This window comes from Salvelinus fontinalis, chromosome 20 (assembly GCF_029448725.1).
Source record: "Salvelinus fontinalis isolate EN_2023a chromosome 20, ASM2944872v1, whole genome shotgun sequence".
NCBI classification, from domain to species: domain Eukaryota; kingdom Metazoa; phylum Chordata; class Actinopteri; order Salmoniformes; family Salmonidae; genus Salvelinus; species Salvelinus fontinalis.
Genome location: NC_074684.1, coordinates 35201819 through 35220476, shown reverse-complemented (window position 1 = coordinate 35220476; position 18658 = coordinate 35201819). Strand labels below are relative to the sequence as shown.

The 18658-nt window shown below is 45.4% G+C and overlaps 1 protein-coding gene across 13 annotated transcripts in view; it reads right to left on the bottom strand.

The window, feature by feature from the left end:
• Positions 1–6885: 6885 nt before the first annotated feature.
• LOC129817779 (ras-related protein Rab-15-like) overlaps positions 6886–18658 on the bottom strand; it is a 32852-nt gene continuing 21079 nt past the window's right edge. For 2 of the 13 annotated variants that reach the window (XM_055873332.1, XM_055873333.1), the window contains exons 2-6: positions 18450–18510; positions 17015–17075; positions 15835–15912; positions 15531–15686; positions 6886–11293 (exon numbers count right to left, since the gene is read on the bottom strand). In XM_055873332.1, the coding sequence (XP_055729307.1) occupies positions 11135–11293; positions 15531–15686; positions 15835–15912; positions 17015–17075; positions 18450–18510 (515 nt within the window). In that variant the 3' untranslated portion in view covers positions 6886–11134. The remainder of the gene's footprint in view (positions 11294–15530; positions 15687–15834; positions 15913–17014; positions 17076–18449; positions 18511–18658) is intronic. The other 11 variants (XR_008753770.1, XR_008753760.1, XR_008753765.1 and 8 more) reach the window with 11 other exon arrangements.

The following is an 18658-nucleotide window of genomic DNA, read 5'->3' as shown; positions in this document are numbered from 1 at the left end:
TCCTCTATACCAGGTTTTTTGTAGGATGACAATGTCTGTATTTCTGATTTCTTTGATGAAGTCTGGGTTCCTTCTCTTTAGGCCAAAGGCAAGATGACCTCCAGGTTGAGATAGTAGAAGCTTTGTGTTCCATAGTGTCTGGTGTTGTTTCTGTTGTTGGTTTAGGCCTCGGACCGTCACAGTGAGCAGAGCATGTTGAGCATCTCTCTCTCTCTGTTATTCTCACTCATTTAGTCTCTCAACCACACAAGAAGCAGTTGAGTTAAATAGTGGATCATCGTTTCAGCAGTCTTTCCCATACATTTCATATAAGCAGCTTTTACCCATTAATATTTAGCCACGTTCTTGACACTAATCTAGACTTTGGCTGAATGAAGAATGCGTTTGTTTTAACAATTGGCAGCTTGTCTAGTTTACAGTTCTGCCTCTCTCACTTCCAATTATGCACCCACCTGTGTGTGTGTGTGTGTGTGTGTGTGTGTGTGTGTGTGTGTGTGTGTGTGTGTGTGTGTGTGTGTGTGTGTGTGTGTGTGTGTGTGTGTGTGTGTGTGTGTGTGTGTGTGTGTGTGTGCATTCATGCGTGCCTGTGTTTGTATGCATAGGTATGTATGGAGGGACTGGAGGAACATAAAAAATAAGATATATTTTAACATATATAAGTAGAAGAGAAAGACTGCAGCTTCAAAACTCTGCCCTGTTTATCATTCAGCAGTGAGGGAGATCTGCCCTGTTTATCATTCAGCAGTGAGGGAGATCTGCCCTGTTTATCATTCAGCAGTGAGGGAGATCTGCCCTGTTTATCATTCAGCAGTGAGGGAGATCTGTCCTGTTTATCATTCAGCAGTGAGGGAGATCTGTCCTGTTTATTAATCAGCAGTGAGGGAGATCTGTCCTGTTTATCATTCAGCAGTGAGGGAGATCTGTCCTGTTTATCATTCAGCAGTGAGGGAGATCTGTCCTGTTTATTAATCAGCAGTGAGGGAGATCTGTCCTGTTTATCATTCAGCAGTGAGGGAGATCTGTCCTGTTTATCATTCAGCAGTGAGGGAGATCTGTCCTGTTTATCATTCAGCAGTGAGGGAGATCTGTCCTGTTTATCATTCAGCAGTGAGGGAGATCTGCCCTGTTTATCATTCAGCAGTGAGGGAGATCTGTCCTGTTTATCATTCAGCAGTGAGGGAGATCTGCCCTGTTTATCATTCAGCAGTGAGGGAGATCTGCCCTGTTTATCATTCAGCAGTGAGGGAGATCTGTCCTGTTTATCATTCAGCAGTGAGGGAGATCTGTCCTGTTTATCATTCAGCAGTGTACACCTCTCCTCCTCTCAAGGAGTGGAAGGAGAAGAGTGACTCACACTGGAGTGAACGCACCGCGGAGAAGAGAAGAGGTGGGAGGATGACATCACTACAGTCATAACACTGAAGAGTTGCCTTAAAGCTGCTGATGAACCCAGATACACACACACACACACACACACACACACACACACACACACACACACACACACACACACACACACACACACACACACACACACACACACACACACACACACACACACACACACACACACACACACACACACACACACACACAGACACGCGCACACAGACACACAGACACACACACAGAGAGAAACAGACAGACACACACACACATAAACAGACACACACACACACACACATTCTCCCTCCCCATCTCCACCCACCACCAATGTCAAACTCCTCCTCGACATGCACACTGAGCCCTCCTCTCCTCCCTTCATCCTCCCTCTTCCCATAACAACACTGAACATCGCCCTCCTCTCCTCCCTTCACCCTCCCTCTTCCCATAACAACACTGAACATCGCCCTCCTCTCCTCCCTTCACCCTCCCTCTTCCCATAACAACACTGAACATCGCCCTCCTCTCCTCCCTTCATCCTCCCTCTTCCCATAACAACACGGAACATCGCCCTCCCCTCCTCCCTTCACCCTCCCTCTTCCCATAACAACACTGAACATCGCCCTCCTCTCCTCCCTTCACCCTCCCTCTTCCCATAACAACACTGAACATCGCCCTCCTCTCCTCCCTTCATCCTCCCTCTTCCCATAACAACACGGAACATCGCCCTCCCCTCCTCCCTTCACCCTCCCTCTTCCCATAACAACACTGAACATCGCCCTCCTCTCCTCCCTTCACCCTCCCTCTTCCCATAACAACACTGAACATCGCCCTCCTCTCCTCCCTTCACCCTCCCTCTTCCCATAACAACACTGAACATCGCCCTCCTCTCCTCCCTTCACCCTCCCTCTTCCCATAACAACGCGGAACATCGTTTTCTTGATGTTCTGTTCTGAGGAAATGTTTCAGATGTTTTCTTTTTGGTTTGTCACCAAACTAGAAGAGGGTTAGTGTTAGGGGGAGGAGGAGGGAGAGTGTTGGCCAGGCTACCTAGAGGAGAGGGGAGAGTGGTGGCCAGGCTAACTAGAGTAGAGTTAGTGTTAGGGGGAGGAGGGGGGAGAGTGGTGGCCAGTCTATCTAGATGAGAGGGGAGAGTGGTGGCCAGGCTAACTAGAGCAGGGGGGAGAATGGTGGCCAGGCTAACTAGAGGAGAGGGGAGAGTGGTGGCTAGGCTAACTAGAGGTGATGGGAGAGTGGTGGCCAGGCTAACTAGAGGAGAGGGAGAGTGGTTGCCAGGCTAACTGGAGGAGAGGGGAGAGTGGTGGCCAAGCTAACTAGAGGAGAGGGGAGAGTGGTGGCCAGGCTAACTAGAGAGGGGAGAGTGGTGGCCAGGCTAACTAGAGGAGGGTTAGTGTTAGGGGGAGGAGGAGGGAGAGTGGTGGCCAGGCTAACTAGAGGAGGGTTAGTGTTAGGGGGAGGAGGGGGGAGAGTGGTGGCCAGGCTAACTAGAGGAGGAGGGAGAGTGGTGGCCAGGCTAACTAAAAGAGGGGGGAGAGTGGTGGCCAGGGCAACTAGAGGAGAGGGGAGAGTGGTGGCTAGGCTAACTAGAGGAGGGTTAGTGTTAGGGGGAGGAGGAGGGAGAGTGGTGGCCAGGCTAACTAGAGGAGGAGGGAGAGTGGTGGCCAGGCTAACTAAAAGAGGAGGGAGAGTGGTGGCCAGTCTATCTAGATGAGAGGGGAGAGTGGTGGCCAGGCTAACTAGAGCAGGGGGGAGAATGGTGGCCAGGCTAACTAGAGGAGAGGGGAGAGTGGTGGCTAGGCTAACTAGAGGTGATGGGAGAGGGGTGGCCAGGCTAACTAGAGGAGAGGGAGAGTGGTTGCCAGGCTAACTAGAGGAGAGGGGAGAGTGGTGGCTAGGCTAACTAGAGGAGGGTTAGTGTTAGGGGGAGGAGGAGGGAGAGTGGTGGCCAGGCTAACTAGAGGAGAGGGGAGAGTGGTGGCTAGGCTAACTAGAGGTGATGGGAGAGGGGTGGCCAGGCTAACTAGAGGAGAGGGAGAGTGGTTGCCAGGCTAACTAGAGGAGAGGGGAGAGTGGTGGCTAGGCTAACTAGAGGAGGGTTAGTGTTAGGGGGAGGAGGAGGGAGAGTGGTGGCCAGGCTAACTAGAGGAGGAGGGAGAGTGGTGGCCAGGCTAACTAGAGGAGAGGGGAGAGTGGTGGCTAGGCTAACTAGAGGTGACGGGGAGAGTGGTTGCCAGGCTAACTAGAGGAGAGGGAGAGTGGTTGCCAGGCCAACTGGAGGAGGAGAGTGGTTGCCAGGCTAACTGGAGGAGGAGGAGAGTGGTGGCCAATGGGTGGCCAGGACACGGTCACACTCTAACAAGATTTTGGGATGGGGGCTAAGGTGTAGAAATGGAGGGGCGGAGGGGATTTCAAACTGTGGTCCTGTGCTGTGACAACTACAGTGGGTGTGTGTGTGTGTGTGCGTGTCTGAGTGCGTGTGTGTCTGAGTGCGTGTGTGTCTGAGTGCGTGTGTGTCTGAGTGCGTGTGTGTCTGAGTGCGTGTGTCTGAGTGCGTGTCTGAGTGCGTGTCTGAGTGCGTGTGTGTGCGTGTGTGTGCGTGTGTCTGAGTGTGTGTCTGAGTGTGTGTTTGTGTGTGCTGTCTTCCCTAAAGACACAGCTTGGTCCCAGCTCCTGGCCCTGGGATGCCATGATAGCACAGAGGGACTACGGGAGTGTGATTAATCTGTAGCCCTCCACCCTATACACACACTTTCACAAACACACTCTCTCACACACACACTCTCTCACACACACACTCTCTCCTACTGTTTCTAATGCGATTGAATGGAGCCTGATGAAAGGTAGTAGGATTAGTTCTGGAAGCATCTGTGAGATGGTGTAGGTTAAGATGCAGACAGTGTTTCTTTCATAACATCCGGCATGTGTCCCAAATGGCAACATATTCCCTATATTCTGCACTACTTTTGACCAGGGGCCAACAGGGAATGGGTTGCCATTTGGGACACAGCCCCAATCCCATGTATCTTCCTCTAATCTCTATAAATAACCACTAGAGCCTCTGGACCTCCAGGCCACCTCCACTGCATGTTTTCATAGTTCCCCTCTAATCAGGGACTGATTTAGACCTGGGACATTAGGTGAGTGATTCCCCTCTAATCAGGGACTGGTTTAGACCTGGGTCACCAGGTGGGTGATTCCCCTCTAATCAGGGACTGATTTAGACCTGGGACACCAGGTGGGTGATTCCCTCTCTAATCAGGGACTGATTTAGACCTGGGACACCAGGTGGGGGATTCCCCTCTAATCAGGGACTGATTTAGACCTGGGACATTAGGTGGGGGATTCCCCTCTAATCAGGGACTGGTTTAGACCTGGGACATTAGGTGAGTGATTCCCCTCTAATCAGGGACTGGTTTAGACCTGGGACATTAGGTGAGTGATTCCCCTCTAATCAGGGACTGATTTAGACCTGGGACATTAGGTGGGGGATTCCCCTCTAATCAGGGACTGGTTTAGACCTGGGACATCAGGTGGGTGCAATTAAGGATCAGGTAGAACAGAGAACCAGCAGGCTACAGACCTGGTAGGGTCAGAGTTGAATACCCCTGCACTAGAGGATGAGAATCCCCTCTCTCTCAAGCATTTATGTTTCCCTCTGTCTTCACACTAAGCAGAATTGGACCTACTTGAGACATGGTAGATACTCTCCTCATGGCACCAACTGTGTGTGTGTGTGTGTGTGTGTGTGTCTGTATGAAAGGAGGAGTGGTGTGTGTTTCAGAGAAAGAGAGCGAGAGACAGAGACAGAGGCAGAGGATGAGATGAGATGAGATAGAGAGAGAGAGAGAGAAAGTGAAGGATGGGGAGAGGGATATTTCAGGTCGGGGAGGGTCTTCTCTCTCACAGCACTGCTATAGCAGCCCCCCCCCCCCCCCCCCCCCCCCCCCCTCATTCTCTCACCCAGAGGCGGCAGCTCGAGGTTCTGTGTGATGGGCTCTGAACACTGCTTTCTCTGACATGCCACGAATTAGACTAGACTAGCTGACTAGTTCCCACCAAGTTATAGAGAGTACGGAGACAGAGACAGAGACAGAGACAGAGACAGACACAGAGAGAGAGAGAGAGAGAGAGAGAGACAGAGAGAGAGAGAGAGAGAGAGAGAGAGCGCGAGCATCCCAATAATATCTCCTTTCTTCTAAAGTGTGCACTCATTCACTACTTCCCACAAATCTAAAAGCATTGCGTTGCTGGATACATGGACTAGTTTTCACCATATTTCTCAGACCATTTACTTCCTTTCAAATCAGTGAGCGGATTGACCTAGTGGCACACGTTGGAGAGAAGAGACGATGGAGACATAACCAGAGAGAACGGGAGTCACACAGATACAGAGATATATCCAGAGCTGCCATTTCAGTCAGGCAGACGTCACAGCAATACCTCTGACACATCATCATCATGCAGATTCACATTTTAGTTGACGCTCTAATCCAGAGTGATTTACAGTAGAGTGCATTCATTTTCCCATATTTGCCGCCCGTGGGAAAACTAACCCACAACCCTGGAGTTGTAAGCTCCATGCTCTACCAACTGAGCCACACGGGACACCATAGGGTGCCACTCGCCCTCGCTGTCACCTCTGGCTAAGCAATCGTTGCTGGCTTGTGTTAGCCGTGATCCTGAGTATTGCCAGGATTAATGAACACAGATTTGGAGTTGAAGGATAAGATCCTCCGAGAACTACAACATTTATACCCATACAGTTATTTCAACAATCAAGTTCTTCCAAGTGTCACGTTCTGTCCGTAGTTCTTTTGTATTTTCTTTGTTTTTAGTATGGTCAGGGCGTGAGTTGGGTGGGTTATCTATGTTTTGTGTTTCTATGTTGGGGTTTGTCGTTTGGCCTGATATGGTTCTCAATCAGAGGCAGGTGTTTGTCATTGTCTCTGATTGGGAACCATATTTAGGTAGCCTGTTTTTGTATTGTGGTTTGTGGGTGATTGTTCCTGTTTGTGTGTTCCTGTGTTCTGTGTTCACATTTTCGGGACTGTAGCGTCTTCGGTTGTTTTTGTCAGTTTATTGTTTTGTTCGTTCTTGAAAGTATTCGATTAAATATGAATACACACCACGCTGCATCTTGGTCCTCTTCTTCTCCTCGAGACGACGAACGTTACACCAAGTTCTTTTACGTGGGGAATATGGATGCAAAAAGATCATGTGAGGTAAAAACATGAGTTATCCGACTATTCCACCTACTGGTAAAAAAACAACAACAACATAATACATTATATTCCAGACTACTTTCTGAGACACAGGAGCTGATGTGCTACTGGTCTTTCCATTTACACCCAGGTCTAAATTAGTCCCTGAAACAGGCATATATATATTTTTAAAGGCATTCATGAAAGCCTGCGGACACTATTGCCTGGAATTCAATCCAGTTCATGCTTTATTCATTCCTATTGCTCCATGACACAGGGGTGGCCAATCGTACCCTTTTTTATTTATTTAATCAAGTTACCACAACAGCATGATGAGTCATACATCTGCCAGTATTTATTCAATAAACATCTGAAAGTATTACAACGTTGCTCGTTATATATTTCCACAAAATGCAATTCAAGTAGTCATTATCAAACAGCACAGATATACATTTCATCATCTCATATCATAGTCCTGTATTTCACCCTTAGAGATCATAGTCCTGTATTTCACCATTATCTAGAGATCCTAGTCCTGTATTTCACCCTTGTCTAGAGACCCTAGTCCTGTATTTCACCCTTATCTAGAGATCATAGTCCTGTATTTCACCCTTGTCTAGAGATCATAGTCCTGTATTTCACCCTTAAAGATCATAGTCCTGTATTTCACCCTTAAAGATCATAGTCCTGTATTTCACCCTTGGAGATCATAGTCCTGTATTTCACCTGTATCTAGAGATCATAGTCCTGTATTTCACCCTTAAAGATCATAGTCCTGTATTTCACCCTTAGAGATCATAGTCCTGTATTTCACCCTTAGAGATCATAGTCCTGTATTTCACCCTTATCTAGAGATCATAGTCCTGTATTTCACCCTCAGAGATCATAGTCCTGTATTTCACCCTTATCTAGAGATCATAGTCCTGTATTTCACCCTTATAGATCATAGTCCTGTATTTCACCCTTAGAGATCCTAGTCCTGTATTTCACCTGTATCTAGAGATCCTAGTCCTGTATTTCACCCTTATCTGGAGATCATAGTCCTGTATTTCACCCTTATCTAGAGATCATAGTCCTGTATTTCACCCTTATCTAGAGATCATAGTCCTGTATTTCACCCTTGTCTAGAGATCATAGTCCTGTATTTCACCTGTATCTAGAGATCATCGTCCTGTATTTTACCTGTATCTAGAGATCATAGTCCTGTATTTCACCCTTAGAGATCCTAGTCCTGTATTTCACCCTTATCTCGAGATCATAGTCCTGTATTTCACCCTTATCTAGAGATCATAGTCCTGTATTTCACCCTTATCTAGAGATCCTAGTCCTGTATTTCACCCTTATCTAGAGATCATAGTCCTGTATTTCACCCTTATCTAGAGATCATAGTCCTGTATTTCACCCTTATCTAGAGATCCTAGTCCTGTATTTTACCTGTATCTAGAGATCATAGTCCTGTATTTTACCTGTATCTAGAGATCCTAGTCCTGTATTTCACCCTTATCTAGAGATCCTAGTCCTGTATTTCACCCTTGTCTAGAGATCATAGTCCTGTATTTCACCCTTGTCTAGAGATCATAGTCCTGTATTTCACCCTTGTCTAGAGATCATAGTCCTGTATTTCACCCTTGTCTAGAGATCCTAGTCCTGTATTTCACCCTTATCTAGAGATCCTAGTCCTGTATTTCACCCTTATCTAGAGATCATAGTCCTGTATTTCACCTGTATCTAGAGATCATCGTCCTGTATTTTACCTGTATCTAGAGATCATAGTCCTGTATTTCACCCTTAGAGATCCTAGTCCTGTATTTCACCTGTATCTAGAGATCCTAGTCCTGTATTTCACCCTTAGAGATCATAGTCCTGTATTTCACCCTTAGAGATCATAGTCCTGTATTTCACCCTTATAGATCATAGTCCTGTATTTCACCCTTAGAGATCCTAGTCCTGTATTTCACCTGTATCTAGAGATCCTAGTCCTGTATTTCACCCTTATCTGGAGATCATAGTCCTGTATTTCACCCTTATCTAGAGATCATAGTCCTGTATTTCACCCTTGTCTAGAGATCATAGTCCTGTATTTCACCTGTATCTAGAGATCATCGTCCTGTATTTTACCTGTATCTAGAGATCATAGTCCTGTATTTCACCCTTAGAGATCCTAGTCCTGTATTTCACCCTTATCTCGAGATCATAGTCCTGTATTTCACCCTTATCTAGAGATCATAGTCCTGTATTTCACCCTTATCTAGAGATCCTAGTCCTGTATTTCACCCTTATCTAGAGATCATAGTCCTGTATTTCACCCTTATCTAGAGATCATAGTCCTGTATTTCACCCTTATCTAGAGATCCTAGTCCTGTATTTTACCTGTATCTAGAGATCATAGTCCTGTATTTTACCTGTATCTAGAGATCCTAGTCCTGTATTTCACCCTTATCTAGAGATCCTAGTCCTGTATTTCACCCTTGTCTAGAGATCATAGTCCTGTATTTCACCCTTGTCTAGAGATCATAGTCCTGTATTTTACCCTTGTCTAGAGATCATAGTCCTGTATTTCACCCTTGTCTAGAGATCCTAGTCCTGTATTTCACCCTTATCTAGAGATCCTAGTCCTGTATTTCACCCTTATCTAGAGATCATAGTCCTGTATTTCACCTGTATCTAGAGATCATCGTCCTGTATTTTACCTGTATCTAGAGATCATAGTCCTGTATTTCACCCTTAGAGATCCTAGTCCTGTATTTCACCTGTATCTAGAGATCCTAGTCCTGTATTTCACCCTTAGAGATCATAGTCCTGTATTTCACCCTTAGAGATCATAGTCCTGTATTTCACCTGTATCTAGAGATCTTAGTCCTGTATCTCACCCTTAGAGATCCTAGTCCTGTATTTCACCCTTAGAGATCATAGTCCTGTATTTCACCTGTATCTAGAGATCATAGTCCTGTATTTCACCTGTATCTAGAGATCATAGTCCTGTATATCATTCAAAACGACATACCATATTATCACTTGCACACAAACAGTAGTGTTTGACAGTAGCAGTAGTAACATTGAGTCAGTAGCTGCAGACAGTAGAGGTTAGTCCTATGATCAGTTCGTATAGCCACTCTGGTCAAAAGCTAAAATAGGGTTATAGGGGTATCATGATCAGTTAAATAATTAACTTCATTGAAGTTGCAAGACAGAAGAAGATGAGGATGGAAGTTGGACACATGCAAATCTCTTGCTGGTCTTTTGCTAGTCTGGATAATACGTTTTCTAAGTTTCTATTCAATGGGCTACTCCGGAAACAGCAGCTATCTAGTGGATAATATGGCGTAAAACTGAAGCAAACAAAACATGTCATCATAGATAGAATCACAGATGGAATATTTCTAGACCATCAAAATTAAAAGTCAACACTTTTTACAGGCCTGTAATGCTCATAGGTTTAAACTAACATTAAACTAATGTACATTATCATGGAAAGTTGTCTTGAGAAACACAATTGCAAAAGCTAAAAACTAAACGGAAACATTGTCTGCACAACAAACGACACCCTATCCCCTATTAGTGCAGTAGGTCTGAGCAGAGCCAAGCAGTGTACTATAAAGGGAATAAGGTGTGATTTGAGACTCACTACAAGTAGAACAGTGTAATGTGTCGTAACCCCTTCATCAACAACTCTGCACTATCTGCTTCATATAGCAACGCAACATGTATCAGTAGCACCCTCTGGTGCCCAAACCTATGAACTACAATGAAAAATACCATGAAAAAAACACTATGATTAATATATACACTAGATGACTAATTAAGGGGCGACGTTTTGAAGCCACCGCGCCTCCATCTTGGTACTCCCCCACCAGTGTAAAAATAAAAATACTTAGGAAGATATAGAAATGCATTTATAAATGTCTAAATTTGTTTTTGCCATGTTTATTCTATTATTACAGACAACTTAAAGCATACTTTTAAATTATATTGTTAGCTAAATATACAAAAAAATATATAGATACTTTTCTCTTTTTTTTTTTAAAGTACTGATATTACTGTCACTGTCCCCACTATAACAAATAAATACTTAAATACATGTAATTTTGTCCTTGAAGCATTTCAATGAAATACTGTAGAATTTCATTCATTCCTAGAGGACAAGCTTTTCTGAGGAGTGCCAATATGGCCGACCGGTGACTTCAGAACATCTCATTGGCCAATACATAGCATTAGCAATCCAGGGTTTACATACATCATTGGTAAAAACCCATCAAACACCAGTACAGCACCTAGAATGGTAGAAAGGCAATCAGCTACGAGAAGTGTCACCCCCCCCACCCTATTCCCTACATAGGGCACCACTTTTGTCACTCTATTCCCTACAAAGTGCACTACTTTCAAGCAGAGCTCGCATAAGGAATAGGGTGTGATTCAAGACGCAGCCAGACCCAGTCCTTACATAAGGAGAAGTGGCACCCTATTCCCTATATAGTTCCCTACTTTTCTCACCCTATTCTCTACATAGTGTACTACTTTTGACCAGGCCCTTAACACCAGCAGCCCTTCTGTGAGGCGGCGGCCCCGTCTGTGATGCCCTCCTCCTCCTCCAGGGCGGCAAGGTTGAGCTCGTTTGTGACCGACGACCTCAGGAGGTCCAGGTCCTTCTTATTGGCCGACAGGACCTGCTCAGCCAATCGCGTGAAGGACTGGGTGAAAGACAGGAAAGTGTTTTGCAAGGCCGATCATTAATTGAACTGTTAGTGCAAATATATATATATATTACTGTATATATCACCATATATATGTCACTGTATATAATCACTGTATACAGAGCATTCAGAAAGTTTTCGGACCCCTTGACTTATTCTAAAATGGATAAAATCGTTTTTCCCCCCCTCATCAATCTACAAAAAATACCACATAATGACAGCACAATACCCCATAATGACAGCACAATACCCCATAATGAGATCACAATACCCCATAATGACATCACAATACCCCATAATGACAGCACAATACCCCATAATGACATCACAATACCCCATAATGACAAAGATAAAACAGGTTTTTAGATGATAATTTTTTACTTAAGTATTCAGACCCTTTTCTCAGTACTTTGTTGAAGCATCTTTGGCAGCGATTAAAGCCTCGAGTCATCTTGGGTATGACGCTACAAGCTTGGCACACCTGTATTTGGGTTGGCGCCCCCCCTTGGTTTGTGCTGTGGTGGAGATCTTTGTGGGCTATACTCGGCCTTGTCTCAGGATTGTAAGTTGGTGGTTGAAGATATCCCTCTAGTGGTGCGGGGGCTGTGCTTTGGCAAAGTGGGTGGGGTTATATCCTTCCTGTTTGGCCCTGTCCGGGGGTATCATCGGATGGGGCCACAGTGTCTCCTGACCCCTCCTGTCTCAGCCTCCAGTATTTATGCTGCAGAAGTTTGTGTCGAGGGGCTAGGGCTAGTTGGTTATATCTGGAGAACTTCTCCTGTCTTATCCAGTGTCCTGTGTGAATTTAAGTATGCTCTCTCTAATTCTCTCCTCTCTTTCTTTCTCTCTCTCGGAGGACCTGAGCCCTAGGACCATACGTCAGGACTACTGGGCATGATGACTCCTTGCTGTCCCCAGTCCACCTGGCCTTGCTGCTGTTCCAGTTTCAACTGTTCTGCCTGCAGTTATGGAACCCCTACCTGTCCCAGACCTGCTGTTTTCAACTCTTAATTATCGGCTATGAAAAGCCAACTGACATTTATTGTCATTTATGAACATTTTGAACATCTTGGCCATGTTCTGTTATAATCTCCACCCGGCACAGCCAGAAGAGGACTGGCCACCCCTCATAGCCTGGTTCCTCTCTAGGTTTCTTCCTAGGTTTTGGCCTTTCTAGGGAGTTTTTCCTAGCCACCGTGCTTCTACACCTGCATTGCTTGCTGTTTGGGGTTTTAGGCTGGGTTTCTGTACAGCACTTCGAGATATTAGCTGATGTACGAAGGGCTATATAAAATAAACTTGATTGATTGATATTTGGAGAGTTTCTCCCATTCTTCTCTGCAGATGCTCTCAAGCTCTGTCAGATTGGATGGGGAGCGTCACTGCACAGCTATGTTCAGGTCTCTCCAGAGATGTACGATCGGGTTCAAGTCCGGGCTCTGGCTGGGTCACTCAAGGACATTCAGAGACTTGTCCTGAAGTCACTCCTGCGTTGTCTTGGTTGTGTACTTAGGGTCGTTGTCTTGTTGGAAGGTGAACCTTCGCCCCAGTCTGAGGTACTGAATGCTCTGAAGCAGATTTTCATCAAGGATCTCTCTGTACTTTGCTCCGTTCATCTTTCCCTCGATCCTGACTAGTCTCCCAGTCTCTCCCGCTGAAAAACATCCCCACAGCATGATGCTGCCACCACCATGCTTCACCGTAGGGATGGTGCCAGATTTCCTCCAGGCGTGACACTTGGCATTCAGGACAAAGAGTTCAATCTTGTTTCTCATGGTCTGAAAGTCCTTTAGGTGCCTTTTGGCAAACTCCAAGCAGGCTGTTATGTTCCGTTTACTGAGGAGTGGCTTCAGTCTGGCAACTACCATAAAGACCTGATTGGTGGAGTGCTGCAAAGATGGTTGTCCTTCTGGAAGTTTCTCCCATCTCCACATAGGAACTCTGCAGCTCTTTCAGAGTGACCATCAGGTTCTTGGTCACCTCTCTGACCAAGACTCTTCTCCCCCATTGTTCAGTTTGGCCGGGCGGCCAGCTCTTGGAAGAGTCTTGGTGGTTCCAAACTTCTTCCATTTAAGAATGATGGAGGCCATTGTGTTATTGGGGTGCCTTCAATGATGCAGAAATGTTTTGGTACCCTTCCCCGGATATGTGCCTCGACACAATCCTGTCTCGGAGCTCTACGGACAATTCCTTCGACCTCATGGCTTGGTTTTTGCTCTGACATGCACTGTCAACTGTGGGACCTTATATAGACATGTGTGTACCTTTCCAAATCATGTCCAATCAATTGAATTTACCACAGGTGGACTCCAATCAAGTTGTAGAAACATCTCAAGGATGATCAATGGAAACAGGATGCACCTGAGCTCAATTTTGAGTCTCATAGCAAAGGGTCTGAATACTTATGTAAATAAGGTATTCATGTTTTTTAAGTTTTAATACATTTGCAAAAATGTATGAAAACCTGTTTTCACCTTGTCATTATGGGGTATGGGGTGTAGAAAAAAAGTAATTGAATTCATTTTAGAATAAGGCTGTAACGTAACAAAATGTGGAAAAAGTCAAGAGGTCTGAATACTTTCCGAATGCACTGTATATGTCACTGTATATGTCACTGTATATGGCACTGTATTAGTCACTGTATATGCCACTGTATATGGCACTGTATTAGTCACTGTATATGTCACTGTATATGTCACTGTATGTCACTGTATATGGCACTGTATATGTCACTGTATATGTCACTGTATATGGCACTGTATTAGTCACTGTATATGTCACTGTATGTGTCACTGTATGTGTCACTGTATATGTTACTGTATATGTCACTGTATATGTCACTGTATGTCACTGTATATGTCACTGTATATGTCACTGTATGTGTCACTGTATATGTTACTGTATATGTCACTGTATATGTCACTGTATATGTCACTGTATATGTTACTGTATGTGTCACTGTATATGTCACTGTATATGTCACTGTATGTCACTGTATATGTCACTGTATATGTCACTGTATATGTCACTGTATGTGTCACTGTATGTGTCACTGTATATGTTACTGTATATGTCACTGTATGTGTCACTGTATATGTTACTGTATGTGTCACTGTATATGTCACTGTATATGTCACTGTATATGTCACTGTATGTCACTGTATATGTCACTGTATGTGTCACTGTATGTCACTGTATATGTCACTGTATGTGTCACTGTATATGTCACTGTATGTGTCACTGTATATGGCACTGTATATGTCACTGTATATGTCACTGTATGTGTCACTGTATGTCACTGTATGTCACTGTGTGTCACTGTATATGTCACTGTATATGTCACTGTATATGTCACTGTATGTGTCACTGTATGTGTCACTGTATATGTCACTGTATGTGTCACTGTATATGTCACTGTATATGTCACTGTATGTGTCACTGTATGTGTCACTGTATATGTCACTGTATGTCACTGTATTCATTAGTTGCATGTTTCCTCACAATATTGTTTTTGAATGTTCGTTTTGGACTGATGTCCGACTGAGCTTTCTACTCACTGCATCTTTAATGAGCGCTGATGAACATTCCATCACAAGTGCATTACAGTGGCTTGGAAATACAATGACATTCAAAAGGAGACTAATAAAAGGTAGGAAAAGCTTTTGTCATCATTTTGATGTCGCCAGATTGACTTTAGATGCAGTATAACGTTAGCTAGCTAGCTAAGATTGAGGGGAGGTCACCGGATTTTAAATAGCTAATGTTAGCATTGCTAGCTATTTTTGATTAACTTTGCTAGCTAATGATAACATTGGCATCTGTCTAAAGTAAATTTGACGACATGATAATGCTGACAAGTTGTTTCCTACTAAATGTTTGACTACTTTAGCAATTTCATTGTATTTCCAGGCACTATAGTGTAATTTAGACTAAACAGTAGTTAAACTCAGTCATTTTGGATGGAAGTTATCACCACTTTAGGGCGCCCCTATTGTGCCGCCGGTACAACCTATACAGGTACAAATATATCACTTGGACTCTGGGAGATACAGAATAAGACGAAGTGACTAAGGATGAAATGTTGTTCCATTATATCGTCATCGGTAGTTCACATACCGGTAGTCTGGCTGTGGTGTTTGCCTTTGGTCCTGTGACAGACAGGCAGACAGGCAGACAGACAGACAGGCAGACAGCCAGCCGTACATTGTTTCCACAGGAGCTGTCAGCCACTCACCTCTGTTATGTTATGGTTGGTGAAGGCACTTGTCTCAAAAAAGTCCATCCCATAATCATTGGCCAGCTTGTTGCCCTGTTCTGTAGCTACCTGCCTCTTCTCCTCCTCGTCTGACTTGTTCCCTATGAGGATCTTCTGGATGTTATCAGGAGCATACTGAGGGAGGGAGGGAGGGAGGGAGGGAGGGAGGGAGGGAGGGAGGGAGGGAGGGAGAGTCATTCAGTCTGATTTGACAAAAGCACCCTGTGCCGCAATAAAAAAAAGAGCTGGCCTGACCTCTAACCCTTGTTCCCCTTGATCTCACCTCGTCCACATCGCTGGCCCACTTCATGATGTGCTGGAAGGATCGCTCACTTGTGATGTCGTAAACCAGGAAGATTCCCTGAAGAGAGGCGAAGACAGGAGAGGGTTGGAGATAAGGGGAGGGAAGAGGAGAGGGTAGCAGATGAGGGAAGAGGAGAGGGTAGCAGATGAGGGGAGGGAAGAGGGTAGGAGATAAGGGGAGAGGAGAGGGTAGGAGATGAGGGGAGGGAAGAGGAGAGGGTAGCAGATGAGGGAAGAGGAGAGGGTAGGAGATGAGGGGAGAGGAGAGGGTAGGAGATGAGGGGAGGGAAGAGGGTAGGAGATAAGGGGAGAGGAGAGGGTAGGAGATGAGGGGAGGGAAGAGGAGAGGGTAGCAGATGAGGGAAGAGGAGAGGGTAGGAGATGAGGGGAGAGGAGAGGGTAGGAGATGAGGGGAGGGAAGAGGGTAGGGTAGCAGATGAGGGAAGAGGAGAGGGTAGGAGATGAGGGGAGAGGAGAGGGTAGGAGATGAGGGGAGGGAAGAGGAGAGGGTAGCAGATGAGGGAAGAGGAGAGGGTAGGAGATGAGGGGAGAGGAGAGGGTAGGAGATGAGGGGAGAGGAGAGAGTAGGAGATGAGGGGAGAGGAGAGGTTAGGAGATGAGGGGAGGGAAGAGGAAAGAAGAGGGTAGGAGATGAGGGGAGGGAAGAGGAAAGAAGAGGGTAGGAGATGAGGGGAGGGAAGAGGAGAGGGTAGGAGATGAGGGGAGAGAAGAGGATAGGGTAGGGTAGGAGATGAGGGGAGGGAAGAGGAGAGGGTAGGAGATGAGGGGAGGGAAGAGGAGAGGGTAGGAGATGGGGGGAGGGAAGAGGAGAGGGTAGGAGATGAGGGGAGAATTAAAATCATGTCAGCTAATTCAGTTATGGTTGTCACAGCAACACCACGTTGTTTAGAATCCACGGGTGATAAGGTGGTGAGTGGACAGGAGGAAACTAGCACCAAGAAAATGTGCTACAGTACATATGACGTACAACTGCAGCTTTAGCTACAAGTGCAATGCATGTTTAGAAGGGAGAGCACCCTCGTTTCCAGGCTAATGACCAGATGGATTAGACTAAGGAAAGAGTGGAGCTAAAGTAAAAGTATCTCACCTGATCTGACCTTTGACCTACAATATCTTGAGGGAGAGTAGCGTTATCTTACCTGTGCTCGTCTGTAGTACTGCTTAGTGATGGTCTGATATCTCTCCTGTCCTGCTGTGTCCCTGGAAGAAATCAAATGTCAAACACTCTCTCTTAGAAAATGACAAAACAGGTAGAGAATAATGATCATATCAGGCAATATTTCAATCCAAGGTGGATCTTTGTGAGTTCAAACTTTTTTTTTTTTTTTTTTTTAAATCTTGAGATAAGAGTCCTTGCAGGGCAGGGGAACTGGTTTAGTGTCCAGTCTGAGTAAACAACAGTTTGGGTAAGACTGAACATCCCTGACAGAATAGCATGGGGCTAGACTGAACATCCCTGACAGAATAGCATGGGGCTAGACTGAACATCCCTGACAGAATAGTATGGGGTAAGACTGAACATCCCTGACAGAATAGTATGGGGTAAGACTGAACATCCCTGACAGAATAGCATGGGGTAAGACTGAACATCCCTGACAGAATAGCATGGGGCTAGACTGAACATCCCTGACAGAATAGTATGGGGTAAGACTGAACATCCCTAACAGAATAGCATGGGGTAAGACTGAACACCCCTGACAGAATAGCATGGGACTAGACTGAACATCCCTGACAGAATAGCATGGGGCTAGACTGAACATCCCAGACAGAATAGCATGGGGTAAGACTGAACATCCCTGACAGAATAGCATGGGGCTAGACTGTCAGGGATGTTCAGAGTAGCATGGGGTTAGACTGAACATCCCTGACAGAATAGCATGGGGTAAGACTGAACATCCCTGACAGAATAGCATGGGGCTAGACTGAACATCCCTGACAGAATAGTATGGGGTAAGACTGAACATCCCTGACAGAATAGCATGGGGTAAGACTGAACATCCCTGACAGAATAGCATGGGACTAGACTGAACATCCCTGACAGAATAGCATGGGACTAGACTGAACATCCCTGACAGAATAGTATGGGGTAAGACTGAACATCCCTGACAGAATAGTATGGGGTAAGACTGAACATCCCTGACAGAATAGCATGGGGTAAGACTGAACATCCCTGACAGAATAGCATGGGGTAAGACTGAACATCCCTGACAGAATAGCATGGGGCTAGACTGAACATCCCTGACAGAATAGCACGGGACTAGACTGAACATCCCTGACAGAATAGCATGGGGTAAGACTGAACATCCCTGACAGAATAGCATGGGGCTAGACTGAACATCCCTGACAGAATAGCATGGGGTAAGACTGAACATCCCTGACAGAATAGCATGGGGTAAGACTGAACATCCCTGACAGAATAGCATGGGGCTAGACTGTCAGGGATGTTCAGAGTAGCATGGGGTTAGACTGAACATCCCTGACATGGGACTAGGACATCCACTATATTCAAAGGGGTGATTCCCATGTTTGACCTACTTTAGTAGAATGCTCTGGCTGCATGCATTCACTACTTACCATATCTGTATCCTCACTTTGATGCCATCTATCTCCAGTGTCTTCATTTTAAAATCGACTCCTGCAAAAGAAAAGAGTCAATATTGTGAATATGGAAACCTCTTGATTAATTCATTCTATTTAATGTGTGGAGAGGTACGGTGATGCAAGACGAGGCCAGCAAGGCGAAGACAGCCCTGCTGTTTATTCTCCTCAAGGTGCCTTTTATC